Source organism: Sceloporus undulatus, chromosome 1, assembly GCF_019175285.1.
Source record: "Sceloporus undulatus isolate JIND9_A2432 ecotype Alabama chromosome 1, SceUnd_v1.1, whole genome shotgun sequence".
NCBI classification, from domain to species: Eukaryota; Metazoa; Chordata; class Lepidosauria; order Squamata; family Phrynosomatidae; genus Sceloporus; species Sceloporus undulatus.
Genome location: NC_056522.1, coordinates 324563392 through 324588391, shown reverse-complemented (window position 1 = coordinate 324588391; position 25000 = coordinate 324563392). Strand labels below are relative to the sequence as shown.

The 25000-nt window shown below is 37.5% G+C and overlaps 1 protein-coding gene across 1 annotated transcript in view; it reads right to left on the bottom strand.

Moving 5' to 3' along the window:
* FMN1 (formin 1) overlaps positions 1-25000 on the bottom strand; it is a 170117-nt gene that overhangs the window by 65717 nt on the left and 79400 nt on the right. The window contains 3 exon segments of the mRNA XM_042446233.1: positions 309-370; positions 13191-13278; positions 21695-21845. Coding sequence (XP_042302167.1) covers positions 309-370; positions 13191-13278; positions 21695-21845 — 301 coding nt within the window.

Below are 25000 nucleotides of genomic sequence, written 5' to 3'. Positions count from 1 at the left end.
AACCAAGGCGGATTACAGCAGAATCACAAATGTGTGTGAAGCCACACCTATCACCCATCTTTCCTCTGCCTCTTCATTCCCAGAGGGTTGTCTGACAAGCAGCAGTGGGCAACAACTGAATAAAACAAGGGCCACAACTTAAGGAAGAAAAGCATATCTTTGGCAAAATGAACAAAAGAATAACATTTGTGTTGTGGAATGATATGCTCTGGATAAAAAGAATAAAAGGCACTGAAGGCAGAATGTGTTTTTACATCCTTCTTGCTATATGTAAAGGAATAGAATAGCAGTGGGCTTCTGATACTTACGTTCTCATACAGTGCTTCCAGTGTTTCTAGGTCAACTATTGAATCATCCACATTTAGTATAGCTGTAGAAAAGACAAATTACAGATCAGTGTGTTAAATGAGTTTGCTGTTGCCATGAAAAGGAAAAAAAAAAAACCAAAAGAACATAGGAAGCATTTTCTCCTTCACTTGACTATTTCATCTACACCAGTGTGGGAATCACATGTCCCACAAGTCACCTTCCTGCTGAAAAATACTGCTATTCACAGCCTCATGGAGTGACAATTGTCCTTTAACACAAAGTGTATCTCCTCAAGAAACTATTTTTACAAAATTGGAAGTGAATATCCACCCATTTCCTATTTTGTTGGGGAGGTGAGGCCTTTTCACTACATCCCATGGGATGAAAATTGTACTCTAGACCCCAAAGTTCTCCTATCCCAACCCCTGGGGCTGAAGAGGGGCACTGAAGAGCCTTCTGTAAATGAACAGAAACCACATGAATACAACCCAAGAGGATGAGACATAAAACAAATGGAATGCAAACAATATATTGCTAGTATTTAACATGAAGACAGATAATATACAATGCAAATATACACAATCAACATTTGTACTTGCTGGTGCATTAAAGCATTAATCTTGTCAGCCACTTGAATACCAAATTATGCCTGGCCAAATAAAGACTAGTGTTATTTATAAAAAACATTTCCATCTCATCTAAAAGTCCCATAAAGACACTCCTAGAAAAAATATGATAATAAAAATATGATATTGAAACAGCAGGAGCAAAAGTAGGTAAAAATTAATGAACCAAACTGTAGGAATGCCAGTAGGAAGAGCAAAAACACATCCTGTCCAACACTGCCAAACAATCCTAGGTCACAAGGCCATCAAAGAAGGAAGCTCCTTCAACAGGAGGTTTTTCCAACTGGAGAAGAAGGAGGAAAAGACTGTTTCCCAGGTAACTATCTACCATAATGTAGACAAAACAGAACCTGAAGTACATGCTTTTGAGGAAAGTCTGTTGAGAACAGGTACAGATAGGTTTATATGGGAGAGAGTGAGTATTTTCCTCATTACATTTTAAAGTTACTGGCATCTTTCTGAATGCTACTCCTGTGTCTTCATGGCTATACATATTGAGTTTGTTTGGAAACAAATATACGGCTATGTGTGCTGGGGAGGCATGAGCAAGCTTAGCACCAGAAAGGTGTGATGGACATCAATGATTTATTCCCTAGCTAAGAGTGCTCTGCAGTTTTAGTCATATGTGGATGTAGACCAGCTACTTCTGATTTAAGCATCACCCCCCCCCCCACACACACACACACAAGGAAGAAACTCAGAAATATATGGAGTAAGGGAACACAAGGAACTGCCAAAATCTGTGTCACTGTGCCATACATCCAGTATTTCATCAATCACTTGCTTATTTTTCTTCAGACTGCCAGATACATGTTAGAGACAAGCACAAGCCTGCATGTACAGTGTATATTTTTTAATTAAGCACTTTCCAACTGAATGTAGGTAATGTATTTGTATTATTTTCAAAAGTTCATTTGGAATGAAAATCTTAGTGTTTTTTTTTAAAAGAAATTGTTACTATCAATAAATGTTAAGATTTTGTATGTAATACTGTAGAAATTCCAGAAGGGCTTTCATTTCTTCTGGAAAAAATGTTATTTTATCAAGATCTGCAAAGGTATCTTTGTCAGGCATACAATTTCAGGTCACCTTTGTATCTCAAATATAAATTCTTTGCTTTAGTTAAAATCATAGGAAGAATATTAACTCCCAGTTAGGGCCCCACTGATTCTTGCTTGCCCACTGAATGTTTAGTAGCTGGTATATGATACCTTTTAATTTAAGTTGTGTAGACTTCCTTACCTATAAAAGGAGATGTGACCAGTCACAATTTAAGATTTTAAAGGTTCTTGCTGAGTTCTCCCTCCCCCGCCCATGATGTTTGAAATAGGCAAGACACACATCTTTAAATAATTATTTAAAAGTAATAAGGTTTCTCCCTTTCTACCTCTAACCCCATGATTTTACTTTGTGAAATTAACCAGCAGGGCAGTAAATTTTCTCTGTGGCAGGCTAATTAATTCTATTAAAAGGTCCAGTGACATTTAAAATTCTTTAAAATTTTGTCTGTCAGTTATGATTCTGCCTGTGATTTGAAAACAATAGTAGGAAGTTGGGAAGACGTAAGTATGAATGGCAAACATTAGATATCTAAGTTTTCTAACCAACTAAGAAAATATATCATGAAGCTAGTAAAATGTGCTTTGCCTTTAAATGCACAGTCTCCTGAAAGCTCCAAAGTGCATTTATAGTTCCTATTTGAATGTCAATGGGGTTCCTATTGAATGTCAATGGAGAGAACAGTTCTGCCTGTGCATCCTTTCTCAAATAGGAAGCTGACTTCATATTGTTATGAATACAGAATGTCTTGGATTTTGAGGATCCATCCACATACAGTACTGACTTTCTATGTGTGAGTAGAAGAAGCAGGCAGGGCAAGGTTACATATGAACACAATGTCAAACAAGAGTGCGTGCAGACTTTTCTACTGTTCTGGTTGCTCCAGATCAGTTTTCACAGATATACTGTACACTGGTACCCCGGGATACGAATGCGCCGCCTTACGAAATTTCCGGGTTACGAAAAAAAACCATTCAAAAAAACTGTTCCGGGTTACGAAGGTTATTTCGGGTTACGAAAAATTTTTTGGTGCTTTTCGGCGCTATTTCACACGAAATCGCGGCTTTTCCCCATTAGCGCCTATGGCTTTTTCGCCTTACGAAGCATTCCGGGTTACGAAAGCGGCGGCGGAACGAATTAATTTCGTAACCCGGGGTACCCCTGTATTAACATAGTATTCATAGTGGTCTCACAGACTGTTAAAACTAATAAAACCTCTTCACAACAGCAGTTGTACTTTTTGGCCTGTTACAGACTGCCAAAATAAAGCTGCTTCGGGTCTCTTTGGAGGTATGCTGTTTAAATGATGCATGTACCCTAAGAATCCAGAAGCTGCACCAAAGCTGCACTCCAGTGCTTAGGAATGGAGTGTGGCTTTGGCACGACCTCCGGACTCTTAGGACCCATGCATTATTTAAATAGCATACCTCCAAAGAGACCCGAAGCAGCTTTATTTTGGCAGTCTGTAACAGGCCTTCGTTTGCATAAGAGAGAACTGGACACCTCCTTGTGGTGTTGTATGCCATCACATCATTTCTGAGTTATGGTGACTGTATCTTCCCACTCCCCTTATTCCTTAAGGCTTATATCCTTATATCACATCCAGAAGAGTGCCTTGATGCTTGGGTGAACATTTTGGGAATGCTCAGAGGGTTGTTGGGGAGAGGGAGAGGGCCACCTTGGGAAGAAAGGTGGGATAGAAATAAAATAAAATAGAATAATTTAATTTCATCCTGTTTCTTTCTAATGGTATATCAACAAATACCACCCATCCTTTCCTGACAGATACTATCATTTCCAATTGTTCAGGCTTCCAAGTATTTGCTATGTAGTTTGAAGGCATCCTGGCAGATAGGAAATCATATTGTTGTGTACCTAGTGGTCAGTTGCTACAAAATGAAATCTAAGCATTTTACAATGAAAAGAAACAGAGAATAATTAACTGCCAGTTATGCTGATGGGCTCATCAGTTTTTCAAAAAATATTTTTTTTAATCTCTTTTGAGTAGTAATGTATATTTACAGAGACTTCCAAAGGTACAATGTATATGGTCATTAAAGGATAATCACCCTGCCTGATACTAAGGCCATCCTGCGCATATGCATTGTAGATACATCATACCCAGGATAAGTCATTTCACTTACATTTGTAAGATGTTGAAATCTGGTGGCACAGTGGTTAAATGCCTGTACTGCAGCCACTCACTCAAAATCACAAGGTTGCGAGTTCAATACCAGCAAAAGGGCTCAAGCTTGACTCAGGCTTGCATCCTTCCGAGGTCGCTAAAATGAGTACCCAGATTGTTGGTGGCAAACTAGCTCACAGTTGTAAACCGCTTAGACACTGCTTAGGTGGTATGAAGCGGTATATAAATGAAGCTTGTTTGTTTGTTTGTTTTGTAATTTATTCAGAAATTGTGTTAGATATACAGTTGCCTCTCTGCTTTCATGGATTTGAGATCTGTAGTTTTGATTTTTCATGGAGGGGCAACCTCCATTAAAGTTAATGGGGCATGTGTCCGTGACACATGCATATGGCCACATGCAGGAGCACGCGGCCATTCAAAACTATGGGCCTTGAATATATGTGAATTTCCAAATTCATGGGTGGGTGAGTGGGTCTGGAACGGTTCCCCCACAAATTCAGAGGGAAGACTGTATTTTATAAATAAACATATATGCAAACTAGATATATTAAAATAGGCAGGAATAATGGTCCAACATATAGTTCTAAATTATCAAAACAATAAGTAAGAAACATCAAATATTTAATCACATTTTCCAGCTAATTTAACTTGAAATCATCTATTCACATTATATAGTTGTATTAGTCCACATACCTCCTCAGTCAACCAGAGAGTATGCATTAATGAAATTATCCCCATTAAAAACCAAAGTAATCCCATACATACTTTATTGACATAACAGCTCACAGAATCGCACTTATAGATCCCAATATCAGCATGGAATAAATTAGTGTCCTCACTAACTTCAGTGGGTTATGATCAAGAGATACTGCTAATACCAAACTGTTGTAATACCTCTGCTGAGGCAGTTCCCCATATTCTAAAGACTGTTTAGCTCCTGAAGCTTGAACTTTGACTCAGTCTGATGTCCTTTTTCAAAATGGAAAGTGATGCACAGCTGTGTGGTGTCAAAAAAAAGAATAACTTTGACAGGAAGTAACTTCTAATAAAATAAGCTTCAGTTTTGCACACCTTAGCATTTGCTAAGGAAGAATGATTGTGTGGAGGCCTAGGGCATTTGGATGTTGGATTCCAGAACAGTTCCTAAAATCTCATTTTTACATTTAATCTTAGTGAGCTCTCCTCCACACATTGTCAGTTGGGTTAGAATATCTCAGTTACACCTCTCAATATGTCAAAAGGAAATAGACACATGCTGTGAGAAGCTGGTAATTTTATTGGGTTCCTCTACCTTTAAAAATCTGTTACTGGGACAAGTCTGGTTTCTGAAGTCCTTTTTTGTAGGGAAATTGAGGCAAACATTTTTATGTGACCCTATGGTGTCTGCTCACAACAAGAAGAATTTATATACATAAGGATAATTAGCACAGTGTTGTGCCCATTAGGACATAATAACCGTCAAAAGGGACAAAAAACAGATCAACATCACGTGTTGAAAACTAAGTGGTGTACATAAAAAATACTTACCATCTCCATTACAAAAGAAGGCAACAGTGTGCAAATAAATTGTTACTCGTTTTACTTTAAAAACTGGTTAAAATACAATAAAAGAGATTATTTCTTAGCTCACTATTTCTTTCCATGTAAACAATACAAAAAAGGAAGGATTTAACAAGCTTTGTGGCATAGTATGAACTGACTGGAAAGACAATAAAACGGCAGGCCTTTACAGTTAAGATGTGACTGCATAGATTCCTTTAACATAAAATGGATTTTAATTAGCATACATTTATCAATAATTTATCTGCTAGTTCATACATTCATTACTAGCTTCTAAGCATATGAAAAACTAAGTAGTAATTCTAGAAGAACTATTAAAGTTATTTTCTTTTCCTATTTAACAAACTGGGATGATAGTGGTATCTGTTACTAGAATAATTATGAAAGCTATTTTCTTTTTTTCTTTTACAAACTAGGATGACATTGCCAGTTTATTTTTTTTTTAAAGACTGTATCACAAATCCAACCCAAGTTCAATTAGTAAAGATAAATTCCACAATGGCACAAATGTTAACAGATCCAGACTGCTTATTTCAGATACACCAAATCCTTCAATTCAGTGTAAAAGTAGTGTAAGATTTATGAGACAAAAAAGCAGCTGAGATATAAGGTGGGCTCAGAAGGTTAGAAAAGCTCAATTGCTGCATGATGTCTTGAGCAAATGACTCAGGCAACCACATCAGGCTAGGTCCCCACAGGCAGATTCACAAAAAACACATGCTGCAAATTATTAAGAACAAAAGAAATAAATTTTAAAGGAAATTGTTTCCCAACTTCTGAGTTATGTTTTAGAGATTCTTGGACAGCAACTCACAGCCTAGCTGAGTTGTGTATTACAGTTTGTCAGAAAATATATACTATAGTAAAATAATATAATTTCAAAGACATAGCCATGTTAGTGTGCATCAGTATTCAAAGGGATCTTGTAGTATAAACTTTCATAGACTCAGGGGTGAAACAGACTGCCCCTTCTGAAGCCGGACTGGGGCTGCAGCAACCGCACGCAGCGGCCCATCTGCTTTTTTGCCAGCTGAAAAAGGAGTGGCAAACAGCTGGCTTAAAGGCACTCCAGAGGCATGCGCCGTATAAACCCTGTGCTGTCGGATCTCCCATAAGCCAGTTCGCATCTGGGCAGCTGGGCTACTTGAAGCCAGTTTCCAGGTGTCTTGGGGGCATACGTCATCTGTACGCCACAACCCGAAACCAGCTTTTTATACTGATCTGTTCTGGCTATAAGTCTACCTCAATCAAAGTTACACAATGTATAACTTGTTATTACAACAGTGTGTTTACTGAAATTCCTCATAAATTATTTTCATTTACATCCAGTTAATTCACAGATTTCTCAGCTGAACTTGTGAAGTTGCAAACTCTCCATAGTTCTTTGTTACACCAGGGAGAAGATTTTCAATGAAAAACTATCCCAACATTTTATCTGAACAGGACAGAACTCAGTGTGCCATTTTCATTGAACAGATAGAGGACATCGGGAAAATGATAAATTCTACATGAAATGTACTGTAGTGATGCTTAAAAGGTCCTTTACGGTTGAATTCCAAACCTGCTAATGTGGTGATCTCTGAGAATTAGGAACAAACATAAAGGTCAGTGACAGAATTACAGTGGACCCTTGTTATATGCTGGGGTTTGGTTCCAAGATCCCCTGTGGATAACAAAATCCATGTATGCTCAAGTCCCATTAAATATAATGACATAGCAAAATGGTGTCCCTTATAAAAAATGGAAAATCAAGATTTGATATTTGAAATTTATACTTTTTTTTGAACATTTTCAAACCACGGATGCTTGAACCTGTGTCTTAAAAATCTGTGTATAAGAAGGGCGGACTGCATTTACAAAGCTCCTGCTGTTCAGTAAAATCTGCATGAATGAAGACCCAGCATCAGGCCATCAGATTTGGCCTCTGGTTAATGAAGACCAGGACATATAACGCTGCTTGAGATCATAGTAAATTTCTGACTGAACTGACAGTACTAGCTGAATAGACTACTGAAGAGGCTCTGTATATGGCAGCTTCTTCAAAAATATAGTGTTTTCAAACACTATGAAGAAATGCTACTTCCAGTCAGCAATTGTTCCTGTCAGTAATGGTGTTGAAGACCCAAAAGGTCTGTGAACAAGCCAGAGAGGAGCAATGTCATATTCTAATATATTGATACTATATGCCTGGGGATTCTTTCAGATGGAGCAAATGTGCTGAGACGTTGAAGTATTGTTTGATGTAGTTCTCAGATAATTAAATATCCAGTCAATGGTTTTGTTTTCTTGGACTATTTCCAGGCAATTCCAGATGCCAGCCACAAGATTTTATTCCCATTCTTGAGTAGAATTCTAATTAATTCTGAGATATAGGAGAACAAATAATCCTACCTCTTCTCTTACATTTAAAAAAATTTTTTTTTTACTTATAATGCTACAGTGCATCAGTGAAGTCAAACTTTTGCACTACAACTATTTTTTTTAATTCAAAGAGGAATAAACTTGCCCTTCAAACTATATGCCCACCATAGGAAACCACACCCCAGTTTAACAAAACCTTTGGAAGAGCTTTAATATATATCCAGGAAATATACAAACAACACTCCCCCATTCAAGAATGGAAGAAGTAGATACAGAGGTCACAATAACTGGCAAAATCCATCAAAACCCAGGAAACTATGGCATGGTACAGACAAGCGGCGTACTGGAGCTGAATTTAGGGTTAATGACTGCGTGGCAACTGCACGGTCCCTAACCCCACTACATACAGGCGGCGTAACAATGGCAGGGCCTTGTGTACATGGGCGCCACCATTGTTACATAAGTGCCACATGGCATTCATGTATTTCCGTGTTCTTTTTCGTGTGGTTTGGCGTCTGCGGCTTCCCTGCAGATGAAAATAGGCCGTTGGCAGGCCACCCTTTTGGGGCGGTCTGTCTGGGGCCTATATTGCATGAACACATATACATTTTTCACACTAGCAAGATCCCTCAAGAAAATGGGATTTAAAGGAGAGTTAAATTGGAGAAAACCCAGAAATGCCCGAAGTTTATCACACGACGTCACTGTTAACGTGAAATAAGGTGAAGTTAAACTGGAGAAAAACGGCAGTTTTTTACTTTCAGAAAATTCCGAAAGTAAAAAGGTCGCATTTTTCTCTGGTTTAACTTCGTGTTAACTTCACATTATTTCACTTTGGCAGCCATTACGTGTGATAAACGCCCCCAATTTGTGGGTTCTGTTTGCAATCGAATTTAACTTAACTCTCGTTTAAATCCCATTTTTCCCACGGAAACTCGCTAGTGTGATAAACTCCACAGTTTTATATCAATCTGGAAGTGTTTGCATGTTATGCTGTAGAAAGCTACATACTTCATCACAGACTCAGCAAACTTAGCATGTTATCCAACAGGAAGGCTGGCAAATTAATTGGTTTACATATAATCAGATTGTTATGAGATATAAACAGGATATGAAAGAACAAAAGGTAATAAGATCCCAAGGTAATCTGGAATTGGGGAAATTATTATTAGAAGACCATGAGAAAGTAATTGGAAAGATTTATAAATTGCTGTTATCCTACGAAATGGAACAAGAAGTGGTGAAGGAGGATATGATCAAGTGGGCACGGGAAATAGGTCATCCAATTGAAATGCTGCAATGGGAAAGAGCATGGAAAAACAATTACGAACTCACAGTTTCTCAAAGTTTGAGAGAGAACTTCCACAAATTATTTTTTCATTGGTATATAACGCCAGCAAAAATTGCAAAAATTTACAAGGTTAAAAATAATCTATGTTGGAAGTGTAAGAAGGATATTGGAACCTTTTATCACTGCTGGTGGACATGTAAAGAAGCTAAGAAATTTTGGAAAATGATAAATAGCCAAATTGTGAATATGTTGGGGGAAAAGGTACAATTGAAACCAGAGACTTACCTGTTGGGGATTTTTGATGATCAGATTAAAGGAACTGATAAGAAAATTCTTTATTATCTAACAGCTACTGCTAGAATATGCTTCGCCCAAAAATGGAAAAATGATAAGGTCCCAAGGTTAGAAGATTGGATTATAAAAATGTATGAAGCTATCACGATGGACAATTTAACTCAAACGATAAGAGATAATGGAACAGAACAGGTTAGGGACGAATGGGGAAAGGTGATTCAGTTTTTAGAGAGGCAATGGGGTGAAATAGCGGTGATGTCTTTTAAATCTACTAGTGCTCAGGCTCGCTAGGTGATATATATATATATATATATATATATATATATATATATATATATATGGGGAAATAAAATCCCGATAGCTAAGGAAAATCGGATCCACTTGTGACAAGGTTAGTATCAGAAAGTCATATGCCCTGCAAATTTAGTATAGGTAGGAGGAAGTCAAAATGGAGAGATTGGTAGGAATGAAGAGAGAGAGAGAGAGAGTGGTATGTGTCTAACCAATGAAGAGTAACAAGGTGATGATAAGGAAGAAGATAGAAGGTAAAAGTAGGTGAGGAAGGTGGGTGTAGGTAGATTAGAGTAGATAGATAGGATAGGACTGGAAGAGGGTATGTGAGAGAAGAGAACAGAGGGATGAAGAGAGAGAAGAGTTAGTAGACTCAACCGAAAGGAAAGTGAGAGAAGTGGGATTGAAGGTTACTCTTTATTTGGAATAATATAACGAATATTATAATACTTCATAAGTAGGAATATATATGAATGAGGTGTGTTTGGTGTAAGTTTGTATGTGTTGATATCTATATATGTATTGTTTATGTATTTTTTTTCTCTCTTTTGGTTTTTTTTTTTTGAATGTTGTTGTAATTGTGTATAATTGTGTACTTTTTAATAATAAAATTTTTAAAAAATTAAAAAAACAAACATTGTTGTGTTTTGGCCAGTAAAGACTACCTTTTTCTATAACAGAAAATGTTGCTACCTTCTAAGAAACATCTGTGGGTGATTCCTCCCACTAAAGTGGCAGTCTTCAATTTGTTGGCTAGTAATCAAATGCAAACTGAAACATCTGTATTCCAGATGTAGAGAGTTATGTATACTACCACTACATGACAATATGAAAACGGTGAAGCATGTCATTTGCAAGGGTTACAGATAGCTAAAGATAAAGTACTGTACTCTCAAGGGAAAACCCTGCAGCACCCTTAAGAACAACTACATTTTTGCTACTGTTTATTTTCATTATCTCCTTATCCTTGTATGGATACCTGATGATATGACAGCCTTCAAGAGCAGAAAAGCCGAAAAACATTACTATAACCGCTGCTGTCAGGCAGTAGGTAAAAATAATGAGTTAGATTGGCTGACAGTCTTGGTAAGTGGCAGCTTTCTGTTGTTGCAGCTGATATAATATATTCTTTGTTTTCAAATCCAACTGTCTTTCTGTAATGTAATGTAATGTAACAAACAATATATGAGACTGATGCAATAGAGCTGATCACCCATATCCATAGATTCTGCCTCCATGGCTTGAAAATATATATATATTTAAAATCCCAAAAGCAAATCCTTTGCCATGTTATATAAGGGATATTATTTTACTACCCCATTGTATTTAGTTTTAGGAAGCATTACTTCTCCCAGCCTCAGTGCATCAGTGACCACTGGCATGACAGCTTAGAATCAGAAAGTAAATAATCAAACTCGTGGATTGAGTAGTTTTGCCCAGGAGCTGACTGTTTTATTGTCTGTTAATGATGATAACTGTGGCAAGAAAAGCAGAGAGGGAGATTTGTACAGGAGTACTACTTCAGAGGCAGAACTGATAACTAGAACAAGATTGCTTACTTTCACTTAGGTGAAGGGTGATTGAGAATGCAAAATAGTTTGATGGATCTTTCCTACAAGAGGAAGCAAAGTATTTGGGGCATTTATTTTAAGAAAAATGGTAAACATGCTGACCACAGTTTATACAAAATGATGCATACTATGGAGAAAGGCAAGACACACAGCACTTCCCCTCATCCTCTTTTTCATAACATTTGGGATCTCCCAGTGAAATTGGTTGGGTATGGATTTCCAGACAAACAAAAGATATTACTACCTGATACACTGCACAATCAGTTATGAAAGCCATAGCCACACAATAGAGTGATGAACACTACTTCTTCTAATCCATTTTTAAATCCACCTAAGCTAGTGATCTTAGGTGGCTTAAAATGGATTAGACGAAATGATGTTAGATGGAATCTATCAGCAGCTATAGTATGATCAGGGAGAGCCAAATGGAACTTCCTGCTCAGAACGAGTGCACCTCTGATTTCCAGATTCAGGTGTAATGGAGTGAGGACAGTGGGAAACAGCTAATGAATATGGAATGACTTTTCATATTCTAAGAAACGTACAAAAACATCTACAAAGGTATACTGTATATACTCATGTATATGTCTAGAAATTTTAGTCAAAAAATTAACCCAAAAAACCTAAGTCGACATCCATGGGTCAATGTAAGTATGTACTTTGACTCTTATAAAAAGAGAACCATCCCCTGCTGAAAGCCAGGAGTGTAATCTGTCATGGAACCACTGACTTCCTTCTGCTCTCTCATCCGTCCAGCCTTTACTGTGAGTGCAAACAGTTACACTTACTGGAATTTTGCAAATTCGTTGCCATTGTTTTCTTTTGCTTCATCCTTAGTTACATGCCCCTAAGTTTTAACCTCGACTTATCCACAGGTCAAAATCCATAATTTTGGCCCCAAAGTTGAATATATATGGTAATCAGAATTTCTCAAATAATTCTCGGATGGCACAGGAAATTCTGAGAGGTGCAGTACAAAAAAGTAATATTTCTAAGAATGGCTAGTTGGTAACATATGCTTACATGGGGCTATGCCAGTATTTATGTTTGTTATGCATGGAGATATTCATTACCTCCCTGTGCAATGCCTCTTCCCACACATTTATTTATTTAGGTTATATCCCATTGCTCTCCTGATTTGGATACACGGCATGAAAGGCAGATTCATAGTACCAGTGTGAGCTCCTGCCACCATTTAGGGAGCTTTCACATTTGAGTTATAGTGCTTTCTGCTATGGTTTAATCTGATGAAATCTTGGGATTAGCAGTTTAAGGAAGGTATTTAGAATCCACAGCCACAGAGTTCCAGTGCCTCACCAAACTACAAACCCTAGGATTCCACAGGATGCACTCATGGAAGTTAATAGAACTGCAGCCTGATTTGCCCAAGCATTCTTCACATTCACCTAGCCACTCCCAATCTTCCACTGGGTACCATGACTGCTAAATTGCTACAGCGTTGTGCAAAGACACCAGGAAGCTGTCTTTCATGGGAGCAGAAATAGAAAGAACTGCATTGGTGGAGTGTCACTCTCTGCCCATATGATGTAGAATCTCAGTCACAGTTTGATATGAAATGTACCATCTGAATGGTTTCAGCTGAATTAATGTAAGGAAGAGAGACCAACTTGAAAAAGCATATCCACATACAATGCAGTGATAAAAATGCAAGCAGAATTCACCTTGCTGTATATCCTTCATGTCCAAATGTAAACTGGATATTAAAATTCCAACAGCTTGTGATCTCTTTCCATCCAACAGTTTGATAAGCTGGAAATAAAAACACTGGGTCAGTTTAAACGTCCATGTAAATGTGAAAAGTAAAGGGAAGTAAAAAAATAAAGTTTGTAAATTAATTTGCAATTGTATTAACTTGCTTTTCATTTTTCTTTGCTGTATTTGTTTTCAAATACAGGAATAGGCTCAGCCTGGATTATAAAATAAAGTCACATCACTGTAAGGAGAGAAAATCTATCCACGGTTCAGTGAATCTAAGATGTCTAAAAAAAAGTATTTGAAACCAAGCAAAAGAAGTCCCCACAGAGTTTTACTAATATTTTTAGATTACTTGTGACATTTAGCATGATACTCAAGCAAGTAAGTGTGACCTAGCATGAGTTTCAGGATACTTTGGGGGCACACCATCTCACAGAATAGGAAATAATATCTGTGCCTATTATCTATCCAAAATAAAGCAATTTTACCTTTCACTAATTTCATTGAGGAAAAAATAATGTGTTTCAGTCTACCTTTGTAATCAATGGAATTTAGCTCTGTTTATCTATAGCTACAGTGTGCCCAATTTTAATTTTCACTCTTAAGAATATTCTCAGAATAGGTGGAGTGGTTTGGATTTCTTTTTTTCCTCTTCCTTCTTTTTAAAAAATAATACAAGGTAGGAAAAAAAAAATTAGAGCCTAAGTTTCAGTTAAATTTTAAGTTTATTGTAGACACTTCTAAAGTTCTACACATTATTTGATTAACTTGGCAGCAGATTAACATCTAATAGGGGTAATTATAGGCTTAAGTAGAGTGCAATTTGTATAGCATTAACTGACCTCCAGACTGACCCTGTTCAGAGGAAAATTCATAGGCTGTCATAAACCACATTAGGCATGCCTAGTTTGAAGTAAAATTTTTCCAGACTATACCTCATACAAAGCAATATGACATCTGAAACTACTACTCTGAGATGCCTCTACAAATTGTAGGTATGCTCCAAAGATATGACCAGGGTGAACTCACAAAGCTTTCCCCCCTCTAGTATCTTATTTTAAACTGCAAATACCCTTAATATTACATAATTTAAGAATAATATGGGTTCACTTCAGAACAAAGCAAGCATTATATTTATAGCCTTTTATGAGAAGAAGTACATATGGTCATAATTACAAGTTATCAAACTAGGTAGCTCAGGCTACCTAAATCAGCCTGAGCAAAATTCCTGTACGGCTGGTATTTTTCACACTGGATACCAGAAGAGTTGTCAGAAGTAATAGTCAGGGTCTCCCTAGAACACACTGGAAGTCTATCATTAACAAAGAGAGAATGGCTGGGGCAGAAAGGAGTTCATTATCTTAAACATCCTCTCATGTCAACACTTTACATCCTAATGGCTATATATACATAAATATTCATGATTATGCCAAGTGTGAGAAACCTGTGGCCTTCCAGATATGGTTGGACTCCAGCTCCTATTATTCCTAGGGGGGGTGACTGAACTTGTAGTCTAATGATATCTAGAAGGTCACAGGTTTTCCATTCCTCCATTGATGAAATTTTATACTAAAAGTTAATTTGGAAGTGGAAATGTCTAAAAATCTATATAGAAAAAGAATTTCACCCTACAGCATTGGTTGTGATAATTTAACATTCTTAAATAATGGTCAGTTTTAAAAGGACATTGACAGCAATTTACTTTTACTTCAGAATAAAAGAGGTTCATTTAAGCCATCTTAAAAGAACCATCATAATATTTAGTATAGAGTTTGGGTTGATTCCAAAGTAGGCAATAATTGATTTCAATTGCTGCATTAATTACAGAGCAGGTTCTTCCTGTTAGTATATAAAGCCTATCTGAAAGACTGGCTTCTCCTTTATCCATCCATTGGTCATTAAGGTCATCTGAAGAGACTGTCTTGGTGTTGCTACATACTTTTGAGGTCTACTCCACAGTCCTTTTGGAGCATGGCATTTAGCAGTGTGATGCACTCACAATGCAGAATAGTCTTCCCTCTGATAATAAATTTATAAATATAAATGGTTTATAAATATAAAGGAACAAAGTTTCTCCCACTGCTGTCACTGAGATTTTAAGTTTAAGCAAGATTCTCTTTGGCTGGAGAAAGTGAACTCTGCCTGTAAGTCCTCTGAGAATTGTGGAAAACAGCTATGGCACATTACAACTCAACGTACACAATTGCTGTAGGACAGGAGTGCACAAAGGGTACCACATGGCCCCCAGACAAATTTTGAAAACCTTTTTCTTAAAATGCCACATCTTTCCCCAGTACTGCCCAAAAGACTCAAACTGTCAAGCATCATGCAAGCCTGATATACTACATTTAGTTTAGTGGATCACAAACTGAGCAGGTAATGCACTAAATTCTGGTTTGCCAAGACAAGATTGTTCCATTTGGCTTCAGTAGTGAAAGATGTTTTGAGTTCACAGAAATATGCATTTTGTGCACAGATGAGAGTAGTATGTAAGCAGCTGACATCCTAGTAGTTGCTAGTTTATGATAATGATATGCCAGCTGGCAGAGAAAGTCTAAGCAACAGACATGGCAGCCTACTGTCTGTCTCTTCTTTTGTTACTAAATATACAACTGAAATGGATGCAAAATCTCCAGACCCTGTGACAAGAATGTAAATGCTGCTACCCATATTTTCTTTTTTTCCATAGTACAAACATGGAAATTATTACAGTCAGTGCCAACCTCAGACATCTTAGTACTCAAATTAAAAATTAAAAATCACACCCCTTCCTTCCCACTTGTTATATAGGCCAGGGATGGGCAGGATATACATCTGGATCTATTGGTAATCTCTGGTTATAGTACACCAGAGCTGGGCAAACTGCAATTCTCCAGATATTGCTCACAATGGCCTAAGTCTGGTGGAAGTTGCAGTTCTACAAAATCTGGAAGTACTTAGAAGGTTATACTTCATCCTCAATAAATCAGAAAAGATTTCTGCTTCCCAATTGCCTAAAAATAGCAGCAACATTACAGCTAAAAATATAATTATTACAGCTAAAATTAGTATTAGTTTGGGTACACACACACAAAAATAACCATACAAAAAATTCCAAGCCTCAGAATTCTTTAATTTTAAGTGCATTTTTTCACTAGGCTGTAATTGGTACAGCCATGTTGTTTTTTTTAATGAAAAACAAGGCTGATTCCACAAACATGAAAATCTGACCAACTAACTGAAGGTCATGGGGGATGAAAGTAGGGAAATGATCTCTGAAGCATTTTTCATCTTATTTCAAAAAGCGAGTCTCAAGAAGAGTGGTTACCAAATCAGCATACCTGACACTCTGAAACTAATCTTCTTATTTGAAGATAAAGAATAATTTCCACACACTTGGTTTCTTATATGACTACCTGCTATTCTGAGTTCAGAATTAGTAATCTTTCACATCAAAAGAGAATGAGTTTTCAACCCAAATGTGGGGTACGTAGTAGGCAAACAAAAATCATGTAACCTCATACATTTTGTTGGGAGAGGTAAGAATTATTCATTTAGGGTATAGCAGGATAAGTGCAGTTACTAAGGGCATAAGTGCATATAGTCTTATGGTCTGCATCTTTGACAAAAGTACTCATATGATGGATTTGCACTGAACACAGAAAGTAACTTTAAAGGGTAATTAGTGACATTTCTTAAAAACTTACTACACAGTTATTTTATAGCTATTTTTTTAATCTACTGTTGCAAGCCACATTCTTCTCAAATCTCGTTGGTCATCATCCCAACATTCACAAAACACCATGAGGTTTATGATATTCCTGTATTAGGTCACATCCTCTTAACCAGGGGTAGGCAACCTTTTTGGGCCGGGGGCCGGGTTGCTGTCCCTCAGGCGACTGGGGGGCCGAAGCCAAGGGTGGAGCTTCCACCATCCGGGGGTGGGGCCATGTGCCGGGGGTGGAGCTTCCACCCTCCGGGGGCGGGGCCACGTGCCGGGGGTGGAGCTTTCACCCTCCGGGGGCCAGGCCTCCCCATCTTTGCAGGCCCCTGACGGGACCCCAGGCCCTGTCAGAGGCCGGCAAAAAAGCCTCTTGGAGGACCCCAGCGACGGCACCGGGCCTCCTGGAGGCCCGCTGCCGCCGCCAGAGCCCTGTTGGAGGGCGCCAGCAACGGCATCGGGTCTCCAGGAGGCCAGATGCAGCCGCCGGGGCCCTGTTGGAGGACGCCAGCGACGGCATCGGGCCTCCAGGAGGCCCGATGCGGCCACTGGGGCCCTCAAATAGGGCTCCGATGGCTTCAGCAGGCCTTCCATAGTCCTGATGCGGCCGTCGGAGCCCTATTCGAGGGCTCTGGTGGCTGTATCAGGCCTCCTGGAGACTGAGGTCGCGCGAGGCTTCACCTCTGGGCACCGCCATTTTTGGCAAAAAATGGTGGCGCCAAGAGCGGCAAAAAGCCGCTCTGGGTGCCGCCATTTTTTCACCCAAAATGGCACCAAAATCTTGTGCGACCTCAAAGAAGGTCGCGCGAGACTTCGGCGCCATTTTGGGCGAAAAAATGCCGGCGCCCAGTGCGGCTTTTTGCCACTCTGGGCGCCGTCATTTTTTTGCCCGGCGGCGGCGGCAACCACCCCCGGGGGCCAGAGGTTGCCGACCCCTGCTCTTAACTATACAGGAAACTTAGAAAGAATGAGATCATCTCTTGTTAAGTTACAATTGCAATGTGGTTTAATTAGTGATGTACTTATACATTGATTATTGGTAAAAGGAATGAATTTTAAGTAGCCAAATGTTTGTAACCAGTTACAGGGCACCCTTCCCTTATGCGGGGGATTTGTTCTGCTGCTACCCCCACATAAGGGAAATTCCGCGGATGCTTGTGCTCACAGCGCAGCATGGTGTGTGTGCCGTGCACATGCATGCCATTGCCTTTTATGGCGTCTGGCTTTCAGCATAAGCTGAAAGCTGCATAAAGTGCATCCGCATATGACATGGGCTCAATGTATTTCCAGATTTTGCTTTTGCAATATTTTGCAATAATCTGTTATTTTGTCCCAAGTAAGCATTTCTCAAGTTTCTTTACATAACAAGTACATCTAATACTGTACATCTAATTTGCAAGCAATGCATTTAGAGAAGGATTTACAACATACATTATTGAATAAATAATAATAATAATAATAATAATAATAATAATGAAAGTTCAGAGACATTTGGCAGTATTTCTTAACTAATGAAATGACTTATATTGGTCACTGATGTATACATATATTTGGATCAGGAGATATGATAGGATTCTGATCCACAATTGTAAAACCATCTTTCCGAAAAGTACAAAATGTTAAAATTGTGATCTCACAATTATAAAATAGGCAGAAAACATAACAGACATATCCTCTTTTTAATAAATATGCTTCAAAATATTGACACTCAGGGTATCTGAGAACACCTGCTAGTAATTACATGAAGCCAGTTAGAGATAATGGACAACAGAAAAGCCATTATCCTCAATGTTATTTTATGTCTTTGAAATGATAATCATTGCACTAAAGAATCAGAAATGATTGACAGAGTCCTATGTATATCATGCAGATGACACAAATTGCTTGAGATTTGCTCCCTTACATAGTAAGAATAAAATGTATGTTAGGTTCTATAGGAATCATAATTAGCTGGCAAATACAATACATTCAATTTAAATTGAGACACTCTACTATCTAGAATATATTTACAGTGTTTTCACCTCTCCATTTAGGCAACTATCTGTTTGTCACAGATATGGAATTATTTTGCCTACGTTTCTGACATAAAACTAAATAATAAGTACATTTTCTTAAGTACCTATTAACATGCACCTGGGAGCCATGATGGGCTGCAGCACCCCAATACGTTGTTATTTTCTCAGCATCTACATCTGTATACCTATTAATAGAGATGGATTATTCTGTCTGCTTAGTTTCTCCTAAATATATGCACTTTCGTGCACAATTTTCCCCAATGTATATACATTGTATAAATTGCAGGATTCAGACAAATGCAAGAAATGAAAGGTAATTATATTCCAGTCTGCATATTAGTTTAGGAACAGCAAATTAGAACAAATTCTGCACAGCTCTCAAACACATGCCGTGTATCCTCTGGGGAAAATGGTATTTTGATTTATACCACCACTTTCTCCCCTAGAGCTGGGACTCTAGATTAGAAAACATGTGCATATAAAAACACAGTACAGTACAATATTAAAACACAAATTAATTAAAACGTAACTGAATCAAACACAGTTTAAAAAGCATATCAGTGAAGAAGCACAGTCCTGTTCCCTCCTCCCACATCAAAACTCCTCACCAGCCAGTCAATTTCCAAAAGCTGGAATAACATGATAAAAGGTAATAGCCATGTAAACTGTGAAAACATTCTATGACACTGGTTGTTAATTGTACAATTCCTAGATCTTCATTTAGGCTAGGCAAGTTAGGGAAGCTTAGCCAGTTTACTCTAACTAATCTAAGGCATCTGAGGAAATAGACTCAAGTCTATGTGAGCTCATGCTACTAAGGGGATTCATAGGGTTGCCATGAGTCAGGGTTGACTTGAGGGAAGTTAATGACAAAAATGCATTTGACTTTTACAAATCAGATTGGGGAGAAAGTGAAACACACCAAAATACATCCAGGCAGAGGGCACTGGGTGTTTTAAATTCTTTTAAGTATAATTAATAATAATAATTTGTTTTATTTATATACCGCTGTTCCAAAGATCATAGTGGTGAACAGCAAGTAAGCTAATTAGCAAGTAAGCTAATTTGCCCCCAACAGTCTGGGTACTCATTTTAGCGACCTCGGAAGGATGCAAGCCTGAGTCGAGCTTAGGCCCTTTTGCTCGTCTTGAACTCGCAACCTTGTGGTTTCGAGTGAATGGCTGCAGTACAGGCATTTAACCACTGCGCCACCAGGGCTCCAAAGTATGGCTTTGAATTTCTGTTTATTCTGTGTATTATATTATTGAATTAGGATCATACTGTTGAATTAGGTTTCTTCTTTAAAACTCACTGTAACATCTGCATGCAGGCATGGAAATAAATTTGGACACTGCAGGTGCTTGTGTATTTACTTCAGTTTCCTCTTGGTATGAGTACCCCAAAACATGATTCTCCCACCTTAAATTTGACAATAAGAACTTGTGATGAAACAAGGTGAAACTGACATATTTTCTTACCTCTATAATCTTAGAATAAAGTTGTAAATTGCATTACAATTCACCACACTAGTGGTTCAACTTCCAGAGTTAGTCAGCAGTGGTCAGAGATATGGGGTTCAAAATTTCCATGGAAAATGCTATATTGTTGTAAAATGCAACACCAGATTGCGATAAAATTCAATATTATATTGTTTCCTTGGAAACTTTTTTGACACCACATGTTGTTGTTGTGTGTCTTCAAGTCATTTTTACTTATGGCAACCGTGTGTGTGTGTGTGTGTGTGTGTGTGTGTGTGTTTAATTATAATTTTCTATGCTGCTGTTGTATTGCAGTCAGTCATGTTAGATGGGCTAAATATTGGATATGAACTTCTAGTCTTTTTTCTAAGGAAACAAGCATTGATAAATCTTGTTCCTCAAAGGAACAGACTAACAATATTAGAAAGTTGCCTGTCCCAGAGATTCACATACATCCTTTAGTGAAATAAAATGTTTTGCTAGTTGATTTTTTCCTCAGCTTGAAATGGAACAGATAAGTACTGCAGAAAGTGAGTCAGTGAAGCCGAAAAGTTGAACTGTTGCAGATCTATATGGTAAAGTTCTCTAAGGTATTGACTATAGTTCTTTCAGGTGTATTAATTTTTGTTACACGTTTTGGAAGCATATGCTATTCTCTTTACAATATTATGATTATGCCAATAAAATAGTTTCCATACAAAGTTTTGAATGTGTTCGAATATAATATTTAACCCAAATGTACTAAACCAGAAAAATTGTTTAGAGCAAGGGAAAAGTTTCTCCTACTTTTTCCAGAAAATCCACATCATTGGCCATGCAAGGGAAAACTGACAAAATATGTTGGCTCTGAATAAGCTATTTCTGCAATGTCTTACTTCCTTCATGGTGACAATACCTATGGCTTTTTTTGCTCCTGCTGCCACCAGTGCCAGCACAGTTACACTGGCATAGCACACTAACAGGATTCCAACCATTGTATTATTTTCAAAAAACCAGTTGAGAGACTGAAGTAATTTTGAGGGGAATTTAGTCTCAAGTGTCAGCACAGGGTACCCACAAAATGAAAAAAGAAAGAGAATAAAATAAATTTAAAGTAAAACAGTAACAGATTATTTGGTCTCTCATCTCATAAAAATAATTGTTTGTAGATACTTGCTAAGTCCACTGATGTTATACTGTTTTAACATCATGAAAATAAAATAACATATTCAATTTAAAGAAAAGGAGCTTACCAAAACAAACAACCAAACAACACCCTTTGAGGCACGTGACAATACCTTTTTGGCTTTTGTTTTCTTTTCAAATGACTCTGATAACGGCTTTTTCTTTTCCTGAGCTGTTTCTTTGGAGAATAAATATTCAAATTCACTCGTATCATATATGTTGGGTTCTTCTAATGATTCCCATAATGTTGGCCCTGATTTTTTGCTAAGAGAAAAAAACCAAAATGGAATTTTCACAAATTATCTCTTAAAACAACACTTTTAATACCTTATCACATATTTAGAAACCCATGTGTATTTAGTGTATCTGTATCTGGTTTATATTACTACATACAGAAACTCCATATCCCAAAGTATAAACTACTAAGGATTTATGGCTTTGTTTTTTCACCACATTGCTGTTATTATCATAGACATGTTGTGTAATACTTACTTTGGAGCAAGATCATCAGAGCTACAAGATTTTATTTTTGCTTTGCTTGGCTCTTCATGGCAGACTTTATTCAAATCTGGCTCCATACTTCAGTAGAGTCCAACTGGATTCAGTCTGCTTTTCAGACAACCAGTTCTACCTTGAAATCTCATTTTATATCTTTTCTCATTTACTTATTTTGAGAAATTAAGCAATTTTTCTCATATTTTTACTTTTTGGGAGAAGGTATACAATTTGCAACCACAATAGTTCTTCAGTGAATCAGATCTGACAGATTTCAGATAAAGGAAAGTGCCTTTCAGAGCTTGGATGTATCATACTACATGCAACAGTATTACCTGTACTGCATCATATTTGGGGTAACTAATGACACTGTTTTAAGAGAAACCTTTAGAGACTGGTACAGTGTAGCAGTATTATTGATAATATATTCTCATTGCTTCTAAAATACCCGTGAGGTCATTTTTTAATCATTTTTCTTTGGTAATATTTCTTAAACATTGTAATTGAGTTTATTTTATTTTCAAAAGATAATAACGAGGTAATGTTTTAATAAAATATTATTAATGTTGCTGTTGTTATTGTGCACCCTGAAATAATTTCTGACTCATAACGACCATAAGGGGAATCTATTACAGGGTTTCTTGGCAAGGTTTATTAAGATGGGGTTTGCCTTTGCCTTCCTCTGAGACGATCAGGTTTGTCTAAGGTTATCTGGTGGGTTTCCATGGCTGAGTAGGGATCCAAATCCTGGTCTCCCAAAGTCCTAGTCCAGTGAAAAATACTACATTAGCTCATAATGAACAGCACCATTTGCTAACATTTGTTTTTAGAAAAACAGATTTTATTTAAAAAATAATATTTCTGGAATAAAAGAGCACCTAACAACAACAACAACAACAATAATTTATATTGTTTTTTGTGGGTTTTTCGGGCTATGTGTCCATGTTCTAGAAGAGTTTCTTCCTGACGTTTCACCAGCATCTGTGGCTGGCATCTTCAGAGAAGATCATCTTTCATCTTTTTCTGAAGATGCCAGCCACAGATGCTGGCGAAATGTCAGGAAGAAACTCTTCTAGAACATGGACACATAGCCTGAAAAACCCACAAAAACTATGGATGCCGGCCATGAAAGCCTTTGATTTCACATAATTTATATCCCATCTCTCCAGTTGGACTGAGGTGGCTTACAACCTTAAAACAGCATTAAAATACAAAATAATTAATATCATAAAAACCCTATAACCCAAAGACCCACTCACCCTCAAATTTAAAATGACAATTCAAGACAAATAATAACAAAATCAAGCAGATGGGCAGTTGATGGAGCAGTCAAGTTAATCTGAGAAGGCCTGCTGGAAGAGAGCTGTCTTGACCGCCTTTTTGAGGCAGTCAAGGTTGGTAATATTCTAGATCTAGGATAGTGGCAACTACATATAAATGGAACATGTCACATACAAATTGTCCCTTATTTTGATTTAAGAATTCTTAAATAAAGACAAGAGAAATGTTGGAAGGCAGAGGGAAATGGATATGTCTTCAGAATGAAAGCTATATTTGCAGGACTACATAAAATGAAAGACTGGCAAGAAACAACATGCTGTATATTTTAATATCAGTCTATATGGAAGGGAGACTTGTTACTCTGACCTTTCTCCCAGAAGTCAAGGAAAAGTTAGATGATGGTCCATTGAATTATATATGTGGGGTAGGGACTATGCAGTCTATACCACTGGCTATGGTTTCTGGGAGATGCAGTCCAACATCATCTGGATGGCTGCATGATTTCTACACTGGTATAAATATATTTTATTATTATCATTAGTTTTTCTTTAGGGAAGAGGAATACATTAACTTTAATAGAAAGACATATGTGAAAAACTAAAGAAAAGGGGTTTTTGGGTTTTTTTGTTTTGTTTTGTTTTGGCACATTATCATCAAGGAGAAAAGAATTCCAAATTAAATTGTATCCTGTATCAGTTATTTGATTCTGATTTTGCAGCCACTCTTTCTTTGGGTTTTTTTTTGGCTTCCTGAGTAAGAATGAGCAATAGAATGAAAAAGAGAAAAAGAAGGAAGAAGAAAAGGTAGAAAAGTTGTGTGTCAAGTGAGCCAATAACCTGATGGGATATTATGTGCTAACCTACACAACTGGCATCAAAGCAGTCCGGAAATGCATCCTATATGCCATTAACCTTCTGCATAAACATCACATGCTTCTGGATTGCTAATGTTAAGAATTATTCTTAACAATGTTAAGAAGTGCTAATGTTAAGAAGACCTGGTAATTAAGGTTGGGTGGAAAGCTGAATTACCAAGCCAGTAAAATCGGTTACTCAGTAACTAAATCTTCAATTGAGAATATGTCTGGGAAAGTCTCACTGAAAATATTGGGGCTTGCTTTGTCTCTTTACAGACATATATGAGACTATGCAGTGGGGCACCGACCTGCAACACTGATGTTAAGATAAGCTACTACTTTTCTCTTTCTAAAAAAAGGTAAGGGCAAGAACTGGAACTAAGGTTTGATATATTAGGTATAACTTAGCACACTGACTGGGATTTGTCTCACACTCTGCTTTTGGGAGCAGGGGCATTTGATATTTTTGCATCAATGTCATGATTCCAATGTGACTCATATTAGAAGCTGGCTATGGTTGACTGGCTATGGTCTCCCCACCTCCATAAATTATTTGTATGTACTTTTGAGTTGAATTTATTTAAACGGGATCTCAGATCTCAGATCCTATTTAATACAATACTACTATAGTAGTCCAGGCCTCTGGAATGCCAGTCCACCCTTCCCCATTAGGTTTGGGCCCTTAGGGAAATCTCTGATGGCAGAGTGTCTCATGGGGATAAAAGTCTTTGTAACCTGCACCTCAAGATATACTGAGAATACTTCATGTCAATTTTAGATTACATCA